Source organism: Vidua chalybeata, chromosome 8 (assembly GCF_026979565.1).
Source record: "Vidua chalybeata isolate OUT-0048 chromosome 8, bVidCha1 merged haplotype, whole genome shotgun sequence".
In the NCBI taxonomy this organism is placed as follows: Eukaryota; Metazoa; Chordata; class Aves; order Passeriformes; family Viduidae; genus Vidua; species Vidua chalybeata.
In genome coordinates, this window is record NC_071537.1 from 19536069 (window position 1) to 19561531 (window position 25463).

Here is a 25463-nt window from a genome sequence, read left to right on the forward strand (position 1 = left end):
AACTTCCCTAGGCAACAGAAGTGTGCTCACCTTGGAGAGTAGTGTTGAGGCTCTCATTCTAGTTTCTTCCATCCCACCAACATCAGCTGGGCTGATGTTCTCGAGTAGCTTGGTTAGCAGAGGAAACAGCACCTGTTGGATCCGACACATGGATATTTTAGAGCTGAAAAATGACTGATGAGATTTTAACAGACAGCCTTACAGAAAGGCACTGGCTGTAGGCACTGGTGGCTTCTAGGCAGAGGACATGATGGAAGCAACAGTATGTGCATGAGTGGATCCACTTCAATAATCCAAAAGGCCCTGTCAGAAGCCTAAGCAGAGAGGAACTTTTCACAGGACCAGAATAGGCAACATCTTGTCTGTTGCAGTGAACAAGCTTCTCAAGAAGACAGTGCTGAAGTAGGACAACACTCCTGCACACAGTTTTGCTCTTCATGACAATGCTGCCCTGCTCACATGCCCATGCCAGCCAGGTGGTTACCTTGTTGAAGCAGGACTCCCATTCCAGGGCATCCAGGGCCTGCAGATCATGTACCAGGAGGGCCCGCTGCAAGTAAGTGAGTGCTTGCATCCGGATCTGGCGTCGGGCATCACAGCACAGCCAGGCAATACCTGCAAGAGAGGGGTTCACGCAAAGCCCACAAGCCCAAAGGAAGAGTGTCACATCCCTACTTCCCCAGACTAGAGTAAAAATTCTTGTGAAGATCAAAAACTCTCTGTGGGGAAAAAAAAAAAAAAAGGATTATACAGACTGGCAATCTACTACCAGATCCAGAAACATGCTGGCAGCTAATTCATCCTGCAGATGTTTTTCCAAATCTGATCCAAGTTCTTTTTCAATTACAACAGACCCTAAAAACAACCTAACCCTGCTTTCTGCAGTTAGTTCTTGGCTCCTCAACTTTCCTGCCATTACTTTGGAAGAGTGTCTGCTCGCTCTCATCACCAGGGGATGGCTTTACCCTGTAGCAAAGGACACCAGCAGTTGGACCACAGTGTTCGGGAATCCGCTGTGATTTTCCTGGCTGCTGTCTCCAGGTGTCGCTGCTCCTCTGCCCAGGAGCTATAGATGCCAGCTGCTCGCGTGTGCAAGGTGTGCATGAGGTCCAGGAGCTGCAAGTACACGGCACAGTAAGAAACACACAGGACTAAGTTTTGAAGCAACTCTGATCTCTGCTGTTCTTCAAACAAGGCTAAAAGGCTCAAGCTACTCAAGCCTTCTTTCTGTATACACAAAACCATGCACAGTAATAGAAATGGTATCAGGCCCTGCTGTCTGTCAGAGTCAAGTGCCAGGTATCTTCAACAAGATTTATGTCAGTTCAGTAGCCACATTAATCCCATCTTTGAGGAACACCATTCCAGTCCTGTCTAAAGGAAGAATGGGCTCTTTCCTGGCACAGAGCATTGACTCTCCCAGGCAGAGGGATAAATCCAGTGATTCACCTGTACTGTCCAGAACAATTCTGCAACTTTTTTTTCTTTAAAAGGGGTATGTGAAGCACATGCAAAGTTCTCTTGCCTGTAGGGGCACATGACAACACTTTAGTCAGTTTACTAATGAACGGAGACCCAACACCCTGGCAGTCAGCAGGCCTGTGCCTTCACACCTTTGAAGTACCACCTGGGGAGAAATTACTCCCTTAGCCCAGTCCTCTGTACTTCAAATTCCAGAGCCTCAGCCAACAGGGCTTTCCCCTTTCCTCAAGCTCAGATGCCCTGTCAGACTCTTTGCTAATCCAACAGGAACCTCATGCCTTCAAATGACCTTAATCCATCTTACCTACTACAGTGACTCACAGCTTCAGACCTCCTCCTTGCTTTTCAGAGGGCCTCTCTCTCCATTGCTAGTCTGCTTTTGCCAGTACAAATTGCAGCCTTCCTCTTTCACTGAAGAACCACATACTGCCCCCACAGACACTCTCTGCCATCCAGTGCCCACTTATCCAGGATGCAGCTCTCCCTTGCCCCATAAAGAATTCCAGTGATTACTTAGCCAGGCCCTAAGAATGGGAAAGGAGAGGAGGAAATCCTTGCTATACTTACGTCCTGACTAACCTGTAAAGACACAGTGTGGTAGCTGGCAGGGATGCTCTCGTCCTCGTCCTCATCACTGTGTGTATGCGCCTGGTGCTGGCTCAAGACGCGGGATCGCCGTGTGGAGCTGTCTTTTGGCTTTTTTTTTAACCGACTGGATTTACTGTCATACCTGTGGCTCTTCCCCCTCTTCTCCTGGGACTTGTAGCCTAGAATATAAAAGGCAACAACATTCCATTTACAACAGTCCACTACAAAATGTTCTGCTTTTCAAGAAACAGGGCAGCCACCTTTTGATATCCCCAGCAAAGGGTCCTGTCCTCTGAAATGACCACTACCTGCCTGAAGGGGACCCGGTGCCCTGCAGGAACAACTTTCCACAAGAGCTGACACGGCTGTCTCCACATCAACTCCAGACCTCCCCTCCATCCCAGGGAGGGGGATAAGAATAAGATCCCTGCTGCTAGCAGGAGACAGAACACTTTTCTCCTGGTAGACCATTTTCTTTGGGTTGGGGACTCATTTCATGACAGTATACTCCATACTGCTTGCCAACTGGCCACCCCAAGCCGAATCCTGGTTGACAAGTGAAGGGCCATCTTACCCCCATTCAAGCTGGCCTCCACAAAGATACGTATTGTTTTGACACAGAGTTCAAAGTTCTCAGGTGTAACATGGGCAGCATCTCGCACGATGAAGGACAGGGACTCGACACATTTCATGAGAGACTTTGTGTCGTGTGGGCCCAAATCCAGCCCCACCGTCAGGCTGTACTGGTTGACAAGAGGTGATGGACCCAGCCTGCTGAGCCCAGCAGTGGATCTGGAGTTGTCGATGTCATCTTTCCCCACCTGCAGATCACAGCAAGCGCGTAAGCAGGAGAGGGTAGCATAACAAGAAGCATCTAATGCAGACACTGAAAGGGCCTTTCTTCAGAAGCCAAGAGGCAATGTTTCTGTATGGTGCATTTCCCTTTCTTCCTCATTTGCCTCAAAGCTTTCTCCTTTCCATCTGTGTCTCTCCCCATTCTGCCTTTATATTATCAGCTCATCTTAGCTCTTTTTTCTACTGTCTTATTCTTTCTCTCACTACCACACCCTCTGCTCACAACTATGGTAGGAGTAGTCCTCTTTGGTCACCAGAAGCCCACTGGCTACTCACCACTAGCCAGCCGCTGTTCATGACATCCACATCTGTGACCGAGCGATGCATCTTGCCTGGCTTCCCGTGGTCTGTGTACACCTCGGAGTCAGAGGTGTAGCCACGGTCCAGGCTCATGTCACTTGGGTGATAGGAGGAGGACACCTCGCTGTCTGATTGAGCACCTTTAAGACAAAAGACATGGGATTTAGATCAAAGCCAAATCAAGAACTTGCAAGAGTAGCTGTGGATAAGGGAGAAGCCATCCAGATCAGCATCAACCAGGAACCACAAGTGGTTATTAGTATGTTCTACACCTGTCAGATCTACCTGGCCTGACATTTAGGATAACCTTAAATTTCCCACGTCCCAAGAGAGAAGTCCTTGCAAGGGACAAATTTAAGTTACTGATATGTTATTTAGAAGTAAAAACTTATTCTGTCATTGTTCAACACCATCTAGAAACTCATCAGCAGACAGACAGATTTGCTGTGAACAGAGTGCACCAAACATTTTCAGGAGGTAGAGAACTAATGTTTTGACATGTAAGGTGCCAAGTCAAGCAGTTTGCTCTATCAGCAAAATCAGAAGCAGTAAAGAAAAAAGAAAGGAGAGACATAATAGGAGGCAGCTCTGCATTAATCCAGGGGGCAAAGTCCATAAGTATTTTTAAAAATCATGCTTCTCCCATCTGTCTAGCACAAAGCATCCGGACCTATCAAAGAAGTTCTAGAAAAGCAAAGAGAAAAATAAAAGCCTTCAGTAAAAGTCCTTTATTGCTCTTTGCTTTAGAAGTCTGAAGACATCAGCCTCAAATATATTGACAGCTGGCTAAAGCAAAACTGAACAATTTTCTGAAAAGACCACCTTCCTAACAAGAGAAGTGAGAAATAGTGCACTGGTCTTGTAGGAATGGTTCAGGGACCATTAATGCAAATGGATCTGGAAATATAATTTTAAAGAAAACTCATTTTATGAGAACCTTAAAAAGGGGACAGAAAAGAGTCAGTCCCACAAAAGAAGCAAGTATGACAGGAACAGCAGCTGGGTTTACATTACATGTCCAGATAAGAGATTACAGTACCCAAGCACCAAAGCACAACCAGCAGAAAATGCTCCTTGGGTAGAGCAAAGACCTCCTACAGCTGCCAGAACTGATATCAGTTTTCCTCCCCCTGCCCCTCAGGGACTAGCACGTGGATTGCTGCTCACTGAATAGGAAGAGATGGCAGAATAGAGACAGGAACAGACCATGAGGAGTGAACAGCAGGTGCTGGTCTTTAATCTTGCTAATGTAGTTTAATATCAGCTTTGTTTTCTTGCAGTCCCCTTTGCTAATTGAAAAGCTTGAGAAAGCAGCTGCTTATCTGGCAGGCAAGCATCAGATTTCCTAGCAAAAGCTGGCCTGTCTTACCTGTGTCATTATCTGCCCTTGCTGTAACCTGCAGGGCTGCGGGTGGCTTCACCCCAGACCCAATGCACTCCAGGAGCGTGAAGAGCGTGTACCAGTCATCCCCGGAGTGAATGTTGGCAGCATTGGTCTTCAGGAGTTCATGGAGGCCGTAGGCAACCTCGTGGCTAACTCTGGACAGCACATTTGGCTTCATCATAAGTAAGATACGTAGTGAGAGGAGAACCTGGCCAGAGAAGGAGACAAGAATAACAGACCCTACTTACACTCCATTCTCTAGCAATGTTCTCCTTCATCTATTAGAGCTAGTTACAATTGCTGTTTGTTGTTACCTGCAGCAAGGACACGTTAAATATGGGTCCATCCAGCAGCAACTGCTTTCCTGTGTCACTGGGTATAGCCACAAAACCCCAGTAACTGCCTTTCAAAAATCCCTTACCTGTGCACTGATCTCATCTCGACGGAGCAGTCGAATGGCCAGTCTCAGCAGCCCCACCACTGCCCTCTCCACCAAGAAGCAGAACTCCATTGCATGGATACAGAGATGATAAAGGTGGTCTCGGACAGTTTGCCAGACACAGGTCACACGGTCCCTAGCCACAACAAGGAGGAGGGAAAGGGTAGAATGAAAGGACATGAGACAAGCAGGATCCAGCAGTCTCTCCCACAACTCCAGGCTAATCCACCATTTCTTAACTTCAATGAAAAATTCCAGTTGGGAGATACAGGAACAGACACACAGAAACAACAAAATGATCAAACTTCTTACTCATTACTTGCAAAGCAATCAGGTGAGAGAATTCTCCCTTTGGAGTTTAGTTTATATTCTCCAGATTTCAGGACATCAAGCGCTAATTCATGAGCTAATAGCCTTTCTGTTTGCACATGCTACAGTGGAATTGTTAAGCCCTGAAATTACAGCCACATGCTGCTTCAGCTGTGGATCACGGACATAAGGAACTCATTCTCTGGACCCAGGCAGCAGCTGCAGTAAAGCAGGGACATTACAGTGAATGTGCACATATTTCAAGGTCATACCTATTCTCTAGAACAATGCGCAGAAGCATCTCCAAGCAGAAGGCTGCATCTTCTTCATCATATGTCTCCTCATCAGGAGTCACAGAGATTAGTGCCTGGAACAGCCATTGTATTATTATGAATCACAAGCTCCCAAAAATGGGAAATCAACAGAATGCTTTGAGTCTGGCCAAAACTGTACTCCACTGTCTAGTGAGGTCATGCATAGTCAAGGGCATTGGATAAAGGTCAAGCTAAATCTATGGGAAAAATAAATTTTGTTATGTAAAATACAATATGAACTTAAAAGATGTTAAACTCTGACAATGTGTCTCAGATGAAGAGGAACTGATATCCAGTAGCTTCTTGCTACTCATATGTGAAGTACAGAAAAAGCAGGCATACCTAAGAATGACTACAAATACTGGAGTTATTCTTCTTAAGCCATCAGCTTGTATATGAAGGGAGAATTCCTGACAATCGGAGTAGGAGCACAATGTTCCCGCAGAACTGAGATGACACTCCCCCAGGGAGATGAGCTTCTCTAGCCCAAAGGCTAATGTGTCCAGCTTTATTATATCTTCCACAGCAGCCAGGTACCATACTACTTAGGGACACACTGTCAAATATTTCTGTACAGCTCTTGCCTCTAGAGTGGCCTTTTGGAATTCTCTCATTAAGTACACCTGAAAAATCTTTAAGCTCTGGCACAGAACTACAAATACTTTCCAACATTTGCTGAGAGTTCTCAAGGCTCTTAGAATGCATTCCACAATTCAATGTTTTCTTCTACTGCCAGAGCAATTTGTGTCTGCCAGCACAGAAGTTACTTTTAACAGGTGAACTAAAGACTAGTTTCACAACCCCAATAGTTCCAAGACCTCCTCTGAGGACAGAGGAGTTAAGTGAGTACACAGCACATATCCACTATCATGCACAGCATATTTGTTCCACTACTGTCCAGTCCCTTGCCCAATACCTCTCTCACCTTCATGAGCTCCTGGAGGGATTCAAGTTGGAGAAATTTGCTTTCTGTGATCAACTTCTCAGGATCACATTGCTGCAAAACACAGAAAAGACAACTGTGCATTTGGGGGTTGTGGAAGACATACACACAGATCCTCCAGAAACACATCATGTTCACAGGAAAGACACAGATAGTTGTTATCTGGAGGGAAACTCCTTCCAACTAGTTTGCTTTTTAACATCAATTACTTTTAAGAGACTTGATCTGTGCTAGACAGATTTTATCAGATGACTCCTCTGGCCACAGAGTGGTCAAACCTCAGGTTCAGATTTTGTAGGCACCATATACCTTTTCACTATCTTGGAAAAGATTAGTTGTTTGAGAATTAATTAATTTGTCTTTGAATACAGGACTGTGATATCCAGGGCAGATCCCAGCCTGAGGAATCACTCCTGTTTTGATGTGTTAGTACCTTTGTGCACAGCAGCACAAAGGTACTAACCTTTAGCTGTCAATGAAGATATGCGCCTCTGTAGATTCTTTCAGTTCTTAAGTCTCCTGTTACCTGCAATACTGCCAAGCAGCATGCATATTTATGCTTCTGTTGCCTATTACCCATATTGTCACCTAGAAAAAAACCAGGTTCTTCAACAGCCTATAGGTTACCTTTATGCATTCCAAAGCTGCTCGCTTTGCCTCTTGTGTTTCTGTAGATGGCCCTCTCATACCAGATTGCTCTGTCCCACTGAGGGTGAGCCAACTAACAAAACTCAGTACTGTTGATTCACCACTGCAAATCAGAAGATACAGCATCAGTAAGAAAACAAGAAATCATGTTATTTTCCAACCTTATTTGGTACAAAAAAGACTGGCTGGGACTTCTGCGCCACTCACCGGTTGGATGGTGTCTCCTCACGCTGAAGATAGATTTTGCCATTAGGATCCACAAAGTCTTCAACCTGGAACATAGACGAGGACATGCATATGACCTCCCCAACCCCATTATATTCCTCTTAGTGATGAAACACTACACCAAACAGCCCATATGTGTGCAGTCAAACCCAGCTCTTCACCCCATTATCCTGTCAGTAAAGTGCCATTCACATCTGGTAACACCAATGCAGTGCTCTAGCACTTCATGCCTATAAGCATGTCCCGCTTCTGCACAACATTCAGAATCTGTTCAAGTAAAATAAATGCTGGAATTCCTCAAATCCAACATGAAATAAAATGAGAGAAAAAGAAACAAGCTACAAAAGAAGCTGCACACAACTTGAACATTATACCCTTCACAGGCTTCCAGGTTCTGTACACATTTTACCAAAACCAGGCCTTCACAAGAGAGCTCTCCTACTTTTGGAACTGGCTCTATGAAAAGCCAGCTTCTCACTCTGCTCACTCTTCAGTTATCCACCAGCCAGCTAATTATTACCTCCACCATGGCCTTGGGCAGCAGCTCTGCTCGGAAAAGCTGTAGCATGGCCTCCATGATGTTTTTCCAGCCCTCTCGCAGAATGTCACCATGGCGATGGGCCAAGTGAAACACTGTCTTTGCTGCAATATGGGCCTTGGGATTACTTCCAAAAACAGTGGGCAGGTTCTCAATAGACTGTAGGAAAGAAGAGGCGGTGGCAATCAGTCAGAAAGAGATGTTTTCTTTTCAACAGAAATTAGGACAGATGCTTCAGAACTGTTTATGGGAAAGATAACAATTCTCTGTACAATGCTTGGATAACTCCTCAGCTCACAACCACTTTGCACAAAAACAAGCACAAGGTAGCTTACCTGATACAAGTCGAATCACTGAATAATCTAGATATAAACTCCCCAAGAATGACAACTCAGAACATTTTGAAAGTGCTTGCTGAAAACCCACTAATTTATCCTGCTACAGGAACTCAGCTCAGGATCAAAGCCTTCTACAAGAAGTACCACATCTCCTCTGGAAGCAGCAATTACTCTGCTGTGCTGTTAAAGAAGGGAACTGTGGCCAAAACCATTACTGACTTGCAAAATTACTCCTACCATTACCTAACAGCAAGATTCAAAGTAATTCAATCCTAACGTGGAGTCTCTGCCCATGATTGCTAGATCTCAAATCCTCATAATCTGTTCAACGCACTCACAGCTTTTCAAAATACAAAAAGCCTGCTAAGTCATTGAAACCAACCAAGCATATGCTGCCAAAACAAGGAAAAACCAGCATCCACGTGAGCTAATATCAAACAGTGTAACATGCTCCATGATTCTGCAGTGACTTAAAATCATTGCAATCTTCCTTTTCAGAAGAGATGGGCTTTGCCATTCTCTTGTTTATGTGGACAAAATCCATACTTATCTCCTCGCCAAGAATGGAAGAGAAGACAAGAGACTGAAGGAGTCAGTGTACCCTATCTCAGATTTGAAGTTCAGAAAAACTATCTCTTGCTTCAGCCATACTGATGGAAAAACTGTTATCAAAATGGGTCTTTGATTTAGAAGCAAACTCCATTAGAAGTGCCAATCTGAAATCTGGCAGAAATGCAAAAACCAATTTGGGTTTTTTCCATTGTTGTTATGGGAAAACTACATGAATACCTGTATCTCTGAAGTCTCAGGGTGCAAACAGCAATATGCCTGATTTTGCATTGTGGCAAGAAGCCACATCACTGAAAATCACACACACAGGTTTTGCTACTACTTACATACTGAGTCAGTGAGTCTTAACAATGGATCATGAAGTAGGGAACTCATTTTTCCTAATCACTTAAAGACCTTCCATGTTCCTTTCCATTTCCCTTCTTTCAATCAAAATGGCCATGCATAGCAATTACAGTGCATGGAGAGGATGCCTGCTTTGACTCTTTAGTCCCCTGAAGAGGACTCCTCCTTCTTTCCTTCCTCCAGACTCTTAAATATTCGTTCAGTTATCCTATCCCACTACTGTCTCCAAGCCTTACAGGAATTTAGGACAGCAGAAAGTAATCAATGTACTTCAAATCTGGCCAAAGATAAGAACTCAGCCTTCTTCAAATCCAGAAGTCCCCGATTCTACGTCATCACCAAAAGACATGCTTACTTGATTAACTCAGACCTCAGACAGCTCCAGATTCCAGTCTCACAACAAGATGGGATGCAGCTGGCAATAACTGGTGCATCTGAGGGCTTAGTCTAGTCTAGTTGCTTCTGCTGTGTAAATCTGTGTCAAACTGTTTCATGGCAGACATTCCTCTGCTTGTGTTACCTATTGGTGGTCTCAAGGTCTGGTGTGCCTGAGGATGATCAAATACTGTATTCTTTACTGTTGCGAGCTGTAGAGGAAGAGGGAATCTAAAGCAAACCCTCTGCTTGAGATTTCTTTGTCTTTAAAAAATTTACCTGTCTTGGCCTTTTTACTCCAATGCTTTCAGTTTTGAATCATCTTGTTTCCCTTTCCTATATGTGTGGCAATTCTGTTCTCCTCACTGTGGGTCTTGCACAGGTTCTGAGAGCAATACTGTGAGATCCTTTGGGAGTTCTGAGCCTTTACAGGAATTGCTGTCAACTACTCTTAGTACACAGCATGGTCTGCCACACACTGTCTGTTACTTTGGGGAAAAACAGACGGATGCTGCAACACACAAATAGATTTGAGCAATAAAGCTTGCACTAACCACAGCACCCTGAATTTATTCTCATGGTACATCCCAAAGAAAGAGTCTTCAGGGCTTGCCAAATGTGGGGCTAACAGCTTATTACCAGAGTCCACACCCTAACTGACAATTCAAAGCATTTGTTTTTCTAAGCCCTTTATGCTTATGGCTGTGCATCTACATAGCTCCTACGCTTTGGAAGTTCATCTCACAAAACAGTCCCCCTTGGCACTGCATAAACCCTGTAATTGAAGAGTCAGTATCTGAAATGTATGAACTTGCTTGGGATCACAGGGAGATTTAAGTCTCTTCAGATCAAATAGGTGAATAAACAATTCTACATCAAGGCATTTCTGCTCTGCACAAACTGATACTTGTGAGTAAAAGAAATTTTGCATATTTGAACTTGTCCTATGGAAGTCCAACTTCACTACACATTTCTCATTACTTCCTTCAGAAAACTCTGGGCAGGGGCTGATAGATACCTACACATACAATGATAACTAAAATAAGCAAACATTGCTGCTTAACAGAGGAAGAGAGCTCCAGTGTAGTAAAGTCATGCTTTTTTCTGCCTCTTTGCAAACTTACCTCACTGCTGAGAGCTGTAAACTTGCAGAGAGAAATGATGAGATTGTCAAACACATCACTAAGGCCATAGTGAGCAGAAATCATTGCACATTTCCTGGGAAAAAAAAGAAAACAGAAAATAATGTACTAAGTCAGCACAAGCAAGTCTATCTACAGGACAGCAAATCTGACACCCTCTCTGTTGACACTTTAGACCTTCCTCTCTACCCATGCATAATGAATGCTTATGTATAGAAGTCTACTATTATTGCTTAAATAAGCTCAATCCTTATCCACAGATACTGATACTTGTCTATGCTAATGCAAGGATCAGTTTAAATAAATTATTCTAAACAGACAGACCACTTGCACCTGAGCATTATATCCAACCTCCTGTCCTAACATAAGAGAGTTGCTGAGATTGTTGGTAGTGTTGAAGTCCAGTTTCCAAGATATCATGGCTACAGTAGTGTATTAACAAAGCATTAAAACTATGCTTAAAGCATCCTTTAGTCTGATCTAAGCATGACCAAAGATCATTCCAATAGAGTTGCTCACAGATGGCAAGTATGTGAGTACTGGTTATCTTGGAATGAAAAAAAACAGAAATCCCACATCCCATTCAGCCACGGCTATGGGATCATAAACATGAAAGGTTTTGTTCCTACATGGAGATTCTGTCAGCATCACTGTGCCAGTTGAGTGACTTTTCCCCCTCACTTCTAAACAGCCTAGCTGTGTCAGTAGGTCCTTTAAATGTAACCAGGTTGGAGTTTAAAAATATGTACCCTGGACACTTTAATTTATTGCAGCACAGCAGTCAAGCCAAACAGTGACTGGCAAGCCAGAGAGGTCAAGATGGGATGAACTGACACAAATGACAGAACACTAGAGGATCGTAGGTCATAAAAAAGTGCTTTTTAATTGCTAGGAAAAGCAATATTTGATATTCACTGTGATGTCTCTCCAGCAGATAAACAGGAGCCAATGGTCCCACTTTTACTATTCTGGGTCTTTATGAAGGTAAGAGTCACCTGAAACCAGAGATAGCCTTCTGGATTATTGTTTCCTCTAAACTCTTGTCAAAAACATAAGAAAGTGCTGCAATGGTGGGTCCCCATGTCATGGTGAAGAGGTCATGGTCATAGCTTCCAGGAGGCACATGGAGAAATATTCCCTCGTCAGTGGCACCACGATGCAGCAGGACATTCCAGATATAGTTTTCCTTCACCAGACCCGTCTGTTCTTCTGGCATCACTATCTCATCATTTCTACAATGGAGGAAAGCAGAAAGATTGAATTTTTCATTCTGAGCCAAATCTAACATTTACACAGTGTCTTTCATTACGTAGTCCCAGAGCTAAGCAATACCTATTCTGGAATGATTTTGCCAGCTCCTGAAACATTCTGTTTTCCTAGGCCTCCCTGCTTCGCCTGCCCTTCTTAGATATCCTGAATATAAAGTCTGGTGGTTCTCAGAATCACACAGCAGCAACTGTGTATGGTCAGTATTGAAGAAGCAGGTACCTACTGCTACACGTGCAAAACATAACACATACTGCCATTAAATGATGGGAAATTCTGGACAGCACACTGGCAAAGCTTCAACCTCCATCCAACTCTCACCATGTTAGAGTGCTCTTTTCATACCATTATTCCCAGTTAGAATTAAATAGTTACATTCAGTCACCAGTAGGCAAGCATATCTTTGCATAAGAATAATGGAAATATTCATATTATACCAAAATCAAATATCAGAAAGGAAAGTAGTATAAAATTTAAAAAAACCAAGAAACCAAAAGTATGATGGGTGATTTATAACCAGGGTACCACAGCTCCTTATTCTAACTTGGATGAAGCTATACAGTAATAAAACAATTATGATTAATGCCAAATACTGGTTGCAATCCTAGACTAAAACACATAAAGCCTAAATACCTACTCTCTAGACTTGGGTATCAATGCACAAGAGAAAATCCTCCACAAATGACCAACTAAGTGAACAAGAGCCTCAAAGCCACTAAGAATAGCAGATTACAGCAAATCTGAAGAGTCCTTTCTGCAACAATCAAAAAATAACATACTTCAATTGCCAAAGAGGCAATTTTCATGTGCTAACAACTATAAAAATTGCTCCTGATTTATGCATAAGAAATAAGCTATTCTCAGCTTCAGGTGCTGGCATATTTTGACAAGAGCTGTTATTACTGGGATAATATAGGGAAGTAAGTTTGCAGTAAACAGTGCATTATTTCTAAAATTTCATATATGATTGAAATTACCAGAAGCAAGTGAATGAGTTTACTTGGAAGGTTTCAGGAAATGAAAATGTGGTCAAAAGCAAAATGCTAAGCCTCTGAAAAGATCACACACTACTTCATAGAGATGGCAGTGTTATTTTTTTCCCCTAATAATACAAATAAATAGTTCTTCAATCTCAACTATGACACTGGGGCAATCTATCTGAGATGGAGCAATACTGAAATGATACATCAATTATCCTAATCACAGACCATACTGGAAAAGCTGAAATATCTGGTGAAGGGGGGATAAAGGGAAATAGTCTGGGATAAAGGCACTGGGTAACAAACATTATGTGTATATGCTCAGTGTACTATTCAAAACATTAAGAACATCCTCAGGGGAGAGAGGCCAATCAAAATTACAGCTCTGTTTGAAAGGTAGAGCTACGTCTTGAAGAATTTCCAGATATTCAGTACAGGCATCACCCCACCTTCCTGGAGAAGGCTCAAAAGGGAGGGTCAGCCCAATCACACTGCCCTGCTTCCAGCACCAGCTGCTGCCTGCCACTGCAGATGGAAATCAGCTGAGACTCAGTCACATCCTATCTCTTCAGAGATGTAATCCTCTCAGCTTCAAATTGGCTGAGCCTGGATTTATTGATTTACTGGGTTTTGAGCTATTATTAAAGCTTCCCACCCAAAGCTAGCTTGTGCACTAAAGGGCCTCAGCCACCAGGAACTCTCCTCAAATACTGCTCTGTGTGCCATGAGCTTCAAGGGTAACAGAAGAGGCTGGTGCAGACAGCAGCCTCATATGAAGAGCTCAAAAGCAGAATATGTTAAACAGAGACCTGGACACATTGTGTCAGGACACAAGCGCTGCCCTGGGGATGAGATTATCTCTTGAACCACATAAAAAGTTCTAAACAGCTCTAAAAGCCTGGCCTGAAGAACAAAGCCTTCTTAGATACAGCATTTCACATGTGCTTGCTCAGGCATGATTTTCCACATTCATAGAAGTAACATATTTTTAAAATTTATTTTAAGATCTGGATTAAACTACCGTGGCAAAAATCCAAGATACAAATCCATGTGCTGTAACAGGCTTGTTTACCACAACACCACAGGGAGCTGGAATTTGGTCTGAGGCAAACAGGCACATGACTGGTGAGTCTCTCTCCATATTTTCCAGGTATCTCACTGACCCAACAACTCTGCTTTGCTCTCTGCAAACATGGGGATGGACAGGTTGAGTCTTACTTGATGGCATGATACATGTCTTCCAGGATGTCCTGTTCAAAGTCTTTGCCTCCATTCACACCTTTCAGGTTCTTCCGAAACTCCTGAAAAAAGTTAGACCAGCATTAATTCCTGGTATCTCCAACTTTGACTGTTTGGCTAGGATCAGTACTCCACTTCTTTTTCATGGGCCAGAAAGAGATTTTCCTGCATTCTTCTACATGCAGTCTCAAAATTCAAAGGTAAATGCTATTCTTAGTGGGAGTAGTGTAGTGTGCAGCATCTCCTGTCTGTGCTCACAAGGAAAGAGCAGAGACACAACACGTGCTTAGCTGAGGCTGGACATCAGAATGGCAGGCCTGTACCACTGCACTGGCACTCACATGACTTGAACTCTGTAGAAGCCCACAGCAGTAGAACAACCTTCTCTGTGTTACCATGTCTGAGGATACAGATTGCTCACAGAAACACAAGCCCCTTGAAGAATTTGCTAAGTTTTCTGAGAAGCTATTTCTTCAGGCTGTCTCTTGCCTACAGCTATTCTCTCAAACTGTATCAGCTGTGGTGCTGCACTCCAGCTTACTGTGTACATGAGTGAAGGCCAAAGAAAAGAGACAATGCCACTGAGATATAAAGAGGTACTAGACTGTTTTCAAAAGCAGAGAAGACAGATGCCTGCACTGGAAACACCCACCTCCAGAGTCATTGGGACATTCTGCTTGCGGACATTGTGGTTGTGCTGGTCAGTGTTCAGCATAATAACTGCATAGGCCAGGGCAAAGCAGGCATCACTATTAGCAAACGGAGACCCATTTGATTTCTGAAAGGCAAATATATGCACAAATTAATCCTACAGGAACAGTGATATCAGTGACCAAAACAGCCATTTTCCTAACCACAGTACTGAATCATCTCTGGGACAAACAAAAGTCCCAGGTTCTGGCTCCAGCTTCTAAAAAGCAGCCCAGGAATCTATTTACCACTGCCAGCTCCTACAAAACAACAGCTGCTGCTTGCAGAGCACAGTTATATAGGCCATTTGATCTGACATGTCCACCATGGCAAGCAGATGGACAAGAAAGAATACAGTTTCAAGCTTTCTGTCACCAAGTACACACCCTCCAATGTTCTGTGAAGGCTTCTAACAGTCTATGAATTACAGGTGCCTCTCCTGGTAATCTAAAGGCCTCTAGATAAAGTCGTAGAGCTTCATCCAGCCTTAAACCTTGGAAGCTGAAAGTCCTGCAAAAACAATGAAATGCAATGAGAACCTGAAACAAGAAGGGAAAGGTAGGATAAACTTAATAACTACAATCTTGTTTGCTTAGACAGCAGAGAGGAGGGTGAGGAGAGAAGAAAAGAAATATACCATGAACAGCCAAAAACAATAACGGAGAATCAACAATCTTACAAGTGATTATGTATGTAATTATCTCTCCAGTCTTCCCGGAGACTGGCCCAGCTGAAAGGCGCTCAAATATCATACTTAAACATATCTAAGGTGTTACCATATGCAAGAGGTGCACAGAATTAAGGCATGGCAGTACAGAGAGAACCAAGTGATAGAAATCCAATGCCTCCAGGAACTACCTATTCTACTGCTTTTTTTATTACTAAACTCTTAACTTTCACTGTTTCCTGACTGAAGAGATACAGAAGCATACTCACCCAACAAAGCTTTCCAGCAAGTCTATGTTCTTACGGTCACTCACAAATTCCCCAATCATCTTTTTGTCCAGGCGAGGATTTTCCCGTAACCACCTGGCCACTTCATTGTTGTCAATGGGGGTGGCAAGAAGGTTTTTCTCCTGCAGAAACTGTATCCCTTTCTTTGGTTTTTGGTTGAACTGCTCTGTGCCGGTTATCAGGAGCTGCAGGAGACATTCTGATAATTACAGCTTGAAGTGCATTTCTCATTTTAGATTGTTCTTGGCATTTGAACCAAAAACAAAACAGAAGAAAGATCAGCCTCAGCATGATCAAATTTACTGTACTGTGTAATCCAGGAAAAAGGCTAATGAAGGACAGAAAACCTGCATTCATCACAAGGTTTTATCGTCAAATAGTACTGGACAGAGTAAGCATGAGCTGCCATGTCCAAAAAGCTTTAATGGCTAACCAAGCAATAAGCTCTGCTACTTCAAATGCCTCACCTGCTCTCATTTGTAAACACAGCAGATAAACCCCAGGCAAGTGGCAAGATCAGCCCTACCTAGTTACAACAGCAGCACTGCTCTACTGTCCTCTTCTGTCCCTCTGGCTCCAGGTTCTCATAACTACCTCACCATTAGGAGACAGGCAGCAAGAATCCTCAGCACTTACTCAACATGTGTAAGAGATGGTCCCAGGAACATCAGGTATTCCAGCCGGACAAGGTTATTTGTAGGCTGGGAAGAGCAGATACATATTTGGTTCTGAAAGGAAGTCATCTAATCTGCCCTCCTAGGAAACTAGACTGTACCATAGTCACAGTGTAGAAAAACAGCTAAGAAAGGGTTAACAATGTTCTTGGTGGTGTTCAGAAAAACCAAAAGCACAAACAATGGTATGAACTTTACTAAGAAACCAGAATAAATGTCAGTTCCCTGTTAGCTCCTATCATGATCAGACTGCTAGCAATGACCTAGTGAACTAAATTCGTGACCATCATGATTACTAGCTCCCCTGGGTTTCTCAGTACCTCAGAAGCCACCAACCCTCTGGTGTCTGCTTCCCCTGCCTGTGTGAGCATCCTCAAAACTGCAATGAAACACAGACCCTGAAATAGCATGGACTGCACAGAGACCCAGTGAGGCCATAATGAAAGAATAACCATGCAGTGCCCTGTTCTAACAGGCCTGAAGGGACTGTATAACACTGGCAGCATTTCTATTCAGCTGTAAGTCCTGAAACCCAAGACCAAGGATATTCTACGGACTGGTTGAGTCCACAGACTTCCTAAAACCACTTGAAAGGAGACTGGACTGACAGTTTGCACTGCATTTGCAATCATGTCAGTCTTGTGCTTCTTCCACCACCTTTGGAAACATCAAAGAAAACATTCTGTTTGATGCACAATTTGTTTTCTGTTTTCATTTAGCTTTTTTCTTCCTTCAAACTGTGGTAATGTTTAGTACTTCAGAGGTTAAAGGGAGGAGAACATGCTGGTGCCAGGTCAGCATCAACATAACTAAAACTGAGTGTTTGTTGTGCCCTGTTTATCTGCTTAGGATGAAACTACTAGGAGATGTAGAATCAGGTAACAATTTTCCCTAGGCAAACTCAGAGATTTGTGAACGTCTTCCTGCCCCCTACTCTTGATTTCTTCTAAACTTGTTTTCCAGCAGAGGAAAGCCAGAGTATTACCAAAGGTTTTCAGTTAGAACAGAGGAAGCACTATGCAAGCCCTCTTCTCAACAGCGGATTTTCACAGAGTCCATCAAGCAAAGTTGCTATGAAAGCAAGATTTAAGGCAAAATTCAGTGGTTCCTTTGAATACTGCACTGATGATCACTTCCCCTCACTGTCCTTGTAGCTGGGGAAGCCAGTTACCATTACCCCACTGCAGCACTGTGTTGTAGGTAAAGAAAAAGGTTTCCCAAGTACTGCAGTAAACTTCCTAGAGAGAAACCAATGCTTTAAATTACACTCAGATCCAGAGACAGCCAGAGTGGATCACAAAGCACAGATTAGTATGGCAGCAGAGGAAAGAGATGTATTGTATTTTATTCTTTTTCAGATTAAGTAAGTTCAGACAAATATGACCATCAATTCCTTACAAAAATGTAAAATAAAACCACCTATGCTGGAGAGAGAAGCCAGAAGCCTTTTAGTCAGATACAAATAAAAAACCCTTTCTCTTTTTACCACCAGAGAGTCCTTCAAAGACCTAATTTCCTTTCTCCTATATCATCTCCTTACCTACAAATAGTATGGCCACTCATGTTTCATCCAGAACATGCATTATTTTCATATTGAAATTTAGTAATCTCTCACACCTGAAATGAACCTACCTCATGCATATGTTGTGCAAAGACAACAAAATATGTACAAAGAACATACACGAATGGAAAAAATCTCAAGAAATGCACAACAAAAAAACTTGAACAGTCCCATGTAACCCCTGGGGATTTAAGATATATTCACCCATTCTCTGGACGTGAAAGAGCACCCCAGTACCATGTATTTGACACAGGATAGCAGATAAATACAAAGCCATTAGCATGGAGTACCTTTACCAACACTAGGCCTAGACCAGACCCATTCAGGGAATGGAAAAGTTGTGCTAAGTTTAGACTATAACTTGGACTAATGAGGTTCAAGGAAACAGACTCTGAAAACAAAGAGTGGCTTTACCACAACCAAAACAAATTTTTTGGTCATCCTTATGACAAAGCAAACATAAGAATTACCAAATCAGAATGGCAGACCAGTTAATTTCTACTACAGGCCTCTTGGTACGCTCCCCATTTACATCTTTGATAAGAGTAGTGAAGCCGCCCTTTTTGATCAAAGTACCTGATTATCTCCATATAATAAAAACTAAATCCAGAGACTTTCCCACCGAGAAATCAGATGGACCTAGCTTACAAACTGTGCCACAAAATTTCCCCAACACTTCTTGCAACCTTCTGCACAACTAAACCAGAACAGGTAATAATCATTGGTGTCTCTACAGTGTAGCAGGATTTTCAGTGGCTGACTCTTAAATTCTGCTCAGCAGAGACCAGAACTCAAAATTTCTGAGGTATGACCAGTCATGCAAAGCCCACATGGGATGGGAAATGAGAACACTCAAAGATCCACCTGTAGTGTATTTCAAACCATACCTTCTTTTTGTTCTTAATCTGCATAAGTTCCTGAGGACTTGGAAGGATACAAGAAAATCGAGTAGGTTTCCTGGGGATACTCTTCTCAGCTAGAATGACAAAGCATCATTACAGTCAAATCTATCCCCAGCACAGCACTCAGGCATGGCAGTGTCCCATAATAACTTTCAGTCATGGAGTCTTTGCTGCAATATGCTGTCCTGCAAATGGCAGTCACACTTCAATTTAATTACTACATTCCTCCCACCCACATTTTCTTCATAATTGCATAGTAGCTTCTTGCCTCAGACAATTTCACATAGCCACAAGATTTAATTTTCTGGCTATTTTGGCTACGTACATTACTGATTCCCTGGAGAGCCCCTAACTTCCTTCAAAACTCTAAGCACTGCTATGAATTCACACACTTTTGACCCAAAGTGACCCATCAGATCTAACTTCTCCCAGAAGACATGCAACACCTAGTAAGTATAAATAGCACACATATAATAAACATACATTCACCATATACCTCCTTCCAATTTTGAACACAATAGCTACAATGGTCCACACTACAGCAGGACCTGTCAGCAAATGTCAGGACATTCTTAGGATACAGACACCCAGGGTACTGCCAAGGCTATTACCTGCTTCACTTCCTCCTTCCAATTCCATGCAGCTCTCCTTCATCTGGTCAGCCATAAGGCACCCACTGGTGGGAGGACATACCCCAGCTGGCTCTGAGATTGCACTGGAAGATTTTCCTTCACTGAATACTCTCTCAATATCTGTAGAAGTTAAAACATATAAACAAGCAAACAAATAAAACCCACAAAAAAATCCCAAACCAAACACCCACAGACAAACAAACTCATAAGCCAAGAAGAAGAAAAAAAAAGCTATCAACAGAAAAATAATCACTCTAAATTGAATATGTGCTTATTCAAAGGAAGGAACCTTCTAGTAACCATGACTTTGCAGTATCAGTATTTTGTCTATATGAATTCCACGGCATACCCTCATTCTGTGGCTGCCAGTCTTGATATGGCCTTTATATAAAGCTTCATGAGAGACAAATTTTGATATTTGCAAGTTTTACAAATAGCAAGGTTATTAGCATCAGTGTGTAATTATTAAACATGCAACAGGAAGACTGAAGACATGTATTTAAGGAGTTTACTATGTCAGCAACCAAAATGAGATCTCCAAGTTTAGCACAAGACTAAGCTTAATATTAAAATATCAAAGAAAGTGTTCTTACTATTGCTTGTTTCTTTGGTGGTGTTGATGGTTTCTGGGATGGGTTTGACAACTTCTTTCTCTTGTTGATGTATGTTACTCAGCACTTTGGCCTGGCAATGTGCCTCAGTGCTATCTATCACTGTCAGCAATGCTTCCAGAGACAGCAGATGGACAGTATACAGCTGTCCAGAGACTGGAAAGGCATTCTGGGAAATAACATGTAAGCATTAGTCAACTTTCATGTCTCTCTCACCATAACAGGGCAAGTAAGTTTTCCCCCACAGCCTGGGGAAGGCAAAAAACTAGAACAGAATACCCTAAGCTTTCTAGCTTGTATTTAATAGTTTATTTGCTCTGATATTATTAAAGCATCATGACTATTCTTTTTCTCTTCTGCTTCCAAATGTTAAATGGCCTTCCTCATCTCTAGAACAAACTCTCCCCAGACCCTTTGAGCACTCCCACTGTTAAGTTCTGCCCTGAGTCACCGGCTGCGCCCTCCCTGCCCCTGCCACGGTTCAGCACCTTGGAGAGCAGCTTGGTGAGCTCCTCGAAGAGGTTGGCACAGTAGTAGTCGCAGTCGTAGTTAATGTACAGCTCAGTGACAAAACTGGGAATCCTCCACAGCTGAACAATGGCTTCCAAAGCCATCTCTTTCATTTCATAGGGCATCTTTGGGTTTTCCACAGCGATTATTTCCATCAGCTTCTTGATATACATCTGGCAGAAACACAGGGCAGCTCAGTTTAAGGAAAGAAAAAAAAGCAGGATAGTGAATAGCTTTGAGGACTGCAGGGGGAGATTTAAGCCTCACCTTCCCCCATAACATTCCATCTTTAATGATAGCTCATTCTGAAGGAGGCTGTAAAAAGGTTTCAAACAGTTCTACCATTCAGTGCACCTGGATCTACAGCTCTAAAAAAACAGTCTGAAGGCAGGCAGCACAGTACACCAGTCTGTAATCCAGACATTTGATTTTCCAACAGAAAAAGGCCTACACAGCCTACCCATAACACTGAGTCATTTATAGAAACACAATTTGACTTAGACTCTATTTTATTGTCCAGATATATGCATTTAACCAAAGGCAAATAAACTATTATGTGGCACGCAGTGATACTCAAAAAACTCACCTCCAGCTGGAATTTCAGATGCTCTCTCATGCTCTCAAAGAGAAGAAAGCACACCCTGAGGGAGGCTGCATACAGATTGAGCCGTTCAACACTCAGTAGCTGAACAAGGAACAAAAAGAATTTTAAGAAATACAAAGGCAAGTCATTATGTGCTATAAGTAGCAGTACTAGGGCACTGCAGGCATCCTCTGCAACCAACCAAAGATCCACACACTGTCCCCCATAGCAACGATATTTTAAAAAACAATCCCTTGTTCAACCTTCTGGTCCTACTTTTTGCTAGTGAGGATGAATATACTTAATTCTCATCTGTGCATGGTAACACTTCACCTACTACAATTTGGTTCTTTTGCCAAACCCACAGAGACTCTTAGTGGTGAAGGAGCTTGGGAGAGGACCTGTCTCTGAGATGACCCCAGTGCAATTAATAGCTTGGTATCCCCCAAAGGTTCTGCCTACTGCTAAGCTGGTAACTTGCATCCATAATTACCTCAAAACAAATTATATCAAAACACAGTGTTAACCCACAGTAACAGTTCATTCAAATCACACTCATCGTTCTTGTCCTTGGTCTGCAGAAAATAGCATGACAACATCTCTGGCTTTGCAACAGAGCCATTTGGTGCAATTCAGAACTCTCACTGCAGTGCAGGAGAGAGCTTGTTTGCAGACCAGCCAAACCTCATAATACTAAATTTCAATACACTCTGATGGAAATTCGTATCTGACTCCCCAGTGCCATATTCCGTGCAAGCATAAGCCAGACTCACTTGAAATAGGTGCCGGCACAATTCCTCCTTCACGAGTCCCAAGAGGGACTGGCAGTTTGCAATGGGTGCTGACTCCAGGGCAACAGTCAGCAGCTGCAGCCCCATGTGGATCATCACCTCAGAGTTGTGGCGGTCATGAGGGTTGGTGAGCGAGATGAGAAAGCGGAACAGTTCTCTAATACATGGCAACCCATATGGGACCAGAGCTGCTCCTAAAGTAAAGAGAGATTAACAATCTAAATTTTCTTTTTGCTTTTCACAGGTGCCTAGCAAGTGTTAAAAATTTAACTGTTCCAGGCCCACTAAGGAATAGGAGCTTATCAGCCTCTTAGCAGGAAGTGAAATAAAACAGTGGAAATGAAGCAGGACTTTAACAGCATTGCCCACCTCTCACCTTCTTTTTGGGAAGACTGAGTAAAACGTACTCCCCGAGGATTTACATAGTCCATGTCATGAACTGAGGCAGAGTCAGAATGTTCTGCTACAGATGTGCACTCCTCTAGGACCTCAGGGATAGACTCGACAGAAGCTGACTGGACCTTCTCCTCCCTCAGACTTTCATTCTTCATTGAAACATCATTTGAGAATGAAAGAAGCAAAAGAAGAGTTAAGCACTAGACAAGTGGGAAAAAAAGTCTCGTTTGTTTGCCGTTAATCTGTAATTATTAAAACAACACAGCTCACTAACAGAAGAGTATAATAAAAACAAAATTTAAGAGAAAAGAGGGCCTCTACATAAGCTGCAACCCTCTTTACCCTTCCACTTATATCAAGTTCTTATCTGCTTTATATAACTCTAGGTTGTGAGACTATGGACTTTAGCTCAAAAATACTCCTATAACCTGGTAGTTCTTACTGTCTCTGAGGTGAAAAATTTTGCTTATTTTTTAAAAACAACTTCAGCACATTACTTCTGTTTAAGCCTTCCTAGCATTTCTACCATTCAAAATATCTGCAGCTCTGAAAGATTCCCTGTAGCTCTATGATCAATAGCATTTGCTGTTGTGGGGAGAAGTGATCATGCTGGGAGTTGGAACTTTTCTTTGCAAATGATATTCATGTACCTGGAGTTCAGGCTGATTTTGATTTTCAGTGACTTTGGCCTCATTTGAAGATGTTCCTGCATTAATTCCCAAAGAAGCGACTTGGTCCAAATCTGTCAGGTCTTCCTTGGATGTTGTCTGTGAGGACAACTCCAATCCACTGTCTGTAACAGGGCTGACTGCTGATGAAACGTTTTCTGAGCTCCCAGAGGAGCTGGGAGAAGGACCATCTATGAAAGCAACTCCACTTGCTGATGCGAAACAGAAGCAAAATGATTAGTATTGCTCTGTCCCTCAACAGACAAATTCATACATTAAATACAGCAACAACAAATTCTTTCATTACTACTTCACATTACAGATAATCTCAGCAGCACACTAATGTGGGAACACAGATAAACTAAGATCTCTCTTGCTAGGTCTTAATGAATTAAATAGATGGAACATTGGAGATACTAGCAGTTCTCCAAATTTAACACAATAGTTGGAGTCTAACTGAGCAAATTAGCTGACTTACATAGTTAGGTAACAGGTGCAGAGGAAGAAGAATCTCAAAAAAGTATAAAAGGTGTACTTTACTCTTTAATATAATGGCAAAACCACTTTAAATACTTGCATCAAGAATTAATCATTTCTTCACAGTGAGAATTTTGACTTGATTCTAAAGCAGGACCGATTTCTTTAATTCCTCCTAAACAAATGAAATTCATTACAATTCAAATGGATCTGAAATATGAGCAGTGAAGATTTTTTACCAAATTCTGTCTCTAAATATGAGACAGTGCTCCAGAAATTTAAGTGTTCCTTACAGAATCACAGAATCAATTGGGTTAGAAAAGATGTCTGAGATCATCGAGTCCAACCTATGACCGAACACCACCATGTCAGCCAGACCACAGCACTGAGTGCTACATCCAGTCTGTCCTTAAACACCTCTAGGGAGTGCAACTCCATCACCTCCCTGGGCAATCCATTCCAGTGTTTAATCACCCTTTCTGTGAAGAAATTCTTCCTAATGTACAAGCTAAGCCTCCCCTGGAGCAGCTTAAGACTATGCCCCTTTTCCTGTCACTAGTTGCCCTTGGCTCTCCTCCTGTCAGTGTTCCTGTTCTCAGTCTCTTCTATCTGCTGCATCCTTCAACAGATCTGCACCACATGGCTGTCCATGTCCATAACCTCAGCCACTTCTCCAGGTGTCCATTCTCTTTTGTCCAAACTACCTCTATGAGGCATGCTGAAGGCACAGAAATGCTGTCAAGTTATCTGCAGGACCATGCCTTTCTCATCAATATGTATTCCATTTCCTGAGAACTCTTTCTCCTGGACCTGAAAAGCTATGATATGTTTTATTGCTATAGTCACTGAGAACTAATATGAAAAGAATTAATGCAAAATAATATATTAGGAGAAATGAAATAAAGATAGATTCAAAAAAGCTCTAGCATGGATGCTGTCTGTTCTCTTGAAAAAGATTGCAACTTACCTGTGGTATTAGTAGCATTGCCTGCTGCCTGTTCTGTCCCAGGAGAGTTCTTAGTTACGTGTCGAGGAGGCCTAGGTGATCTCTTCTGCTTTTTCCATTTTGATGATTCACTCATTCCTCCAGCTCTCATTTTCAACTGAAAATCAATAATCATTAATATCAGTGTTGCAAAACCACATAGCATAATGGATTACATAAGCAACTCACAAAGGCTACCTCAAAGACTTTAAAGTCAGGCAGTAGCACTTAAATATATCACACAAATTAATCAGCACCCCAAAATCATGCAAACTGCTCCTTAGCTCCCCACACTTAGCCAACACTCCACACCTAAATCAAGGGACAATTAACTCATGACTCTGCTATAATATATACTTAACAGTTCAATTATCACAACACTCCCTATTCCCTATCAATACCTCCCAACTTTAAATTAGGATAAAGAATTCTCTTAGACCTAACACATCTCAAATCTCTCTGCTTTTACCAAAGCTCCTAAACTTCCAAAGGGGATCAATTAAAGTATCTAAGCAAGCATTAGTTAAGTTTGACATGAAGCTAAAATGTCACCATCTATATATCAAGCTGGAAATGCAGCATGAGCATGCTGCAGCCATGTCACTGATCTCTTACCTCAATTCACTCTTCATCTTTGTAGCAATGCCATGCTCACTATTAACAAGTATTTCTAACACTTTACTTGCTACTGGCGCATGTTACATTGCAAATACCACCCTAGCAATCCAGAAACAAACCTCATTCTTGTT

The 25463-nt window shown here is 42.4% G+C and overlaps 1 protein-coding gene across 2 annotated transcripts in view; it reads right to left on the reverse strand.

The window, feature by feature from the left end:
* The window catches only part of GBF1 (golgi brefeldin A resistant guanine nucleotide exchange factor 1), a 102213-nt gene that overhangs the window by 3342 nt on the left and 73408 nt on the right, over nt 1–25463 (reverse strand). The window contains exons 9-36 of one of the 2 annotated variants that reach the window (XM_053949442.1): nt 24697–24832; nt 23235–23464; nt 22565–22733; nt 22171–22382; nt 21401–21499; nt 20793–20987; nt 20287–20473; nt 19673–19813; nt 19047–19135; nt 15907–16109; nt 15357–15480; nt 14933–15058; nt 14260–14342; nt 11791–12027; nt 10778–10871; nt 8008–8184; nt 7470–7534; nt 7242–7365; nt 6597–6668; nt 5630–5724; nt 5031–5184; nt 4595–4817; nt 3202–3365; nt 2645–2891; nt 2062–2249; nt 966–1116; nt 485–615; nt 31–132 (exon numbers count right to left, since the gene is read on the reverse strand). In XM_053949442.1, the coding sequence (XP_053805417.1) occupies nt 31–132; nt 485–615; nt 966–1116; nt 2062–2249; nt 2645–2891; nt 3202–3365; nt 4595–4817; nt 5031–5184; nt 5630–5724; nt 6597–6668; nt 7242–7365; nt 7470–7534; nt 8008–8184; nt 10778–10871; nt 11791–12027; nt 14260–14342; nt 14933–15058; nt 15357–15480; nt 15907–16109; nt 19047–19135; nt 19673–19813; nt 20287–20473; nt 20793–20987; nt 21401–21499; nt 22171–22382; nt 22565–22733; nt 23235–23464; nt 24697–24832 (4218 nt within the window). Of the gene's footprint in view, nt 1–30; nt 133–484; nt 616–965; nt 1117–2049; nt 2250–2644; nt 2892–3201; nt 3366–4594; nt 4818–5030; nt 5185–5629; nt 5725–6596; nt 6669–7241; nt 7366–7469; nt 7535–8007; nt 8185–10777; nt 10872–11790; nt 12028–14259; nt 14343–14932; nt 15059–15356; nt 15481–15906; nt 16110–19046; nt 19136–19672; nt 19814–20286; nt 20474–20792; nt 20988–21400; nt 21500–22170; nt 22383–22564; nt 22734–23234; nt 23465–24696; nt 24833–25463 lie in introns of both variants that reach the window. The other variant, XM_053949441.1, reaches the window with a different exon arrangement.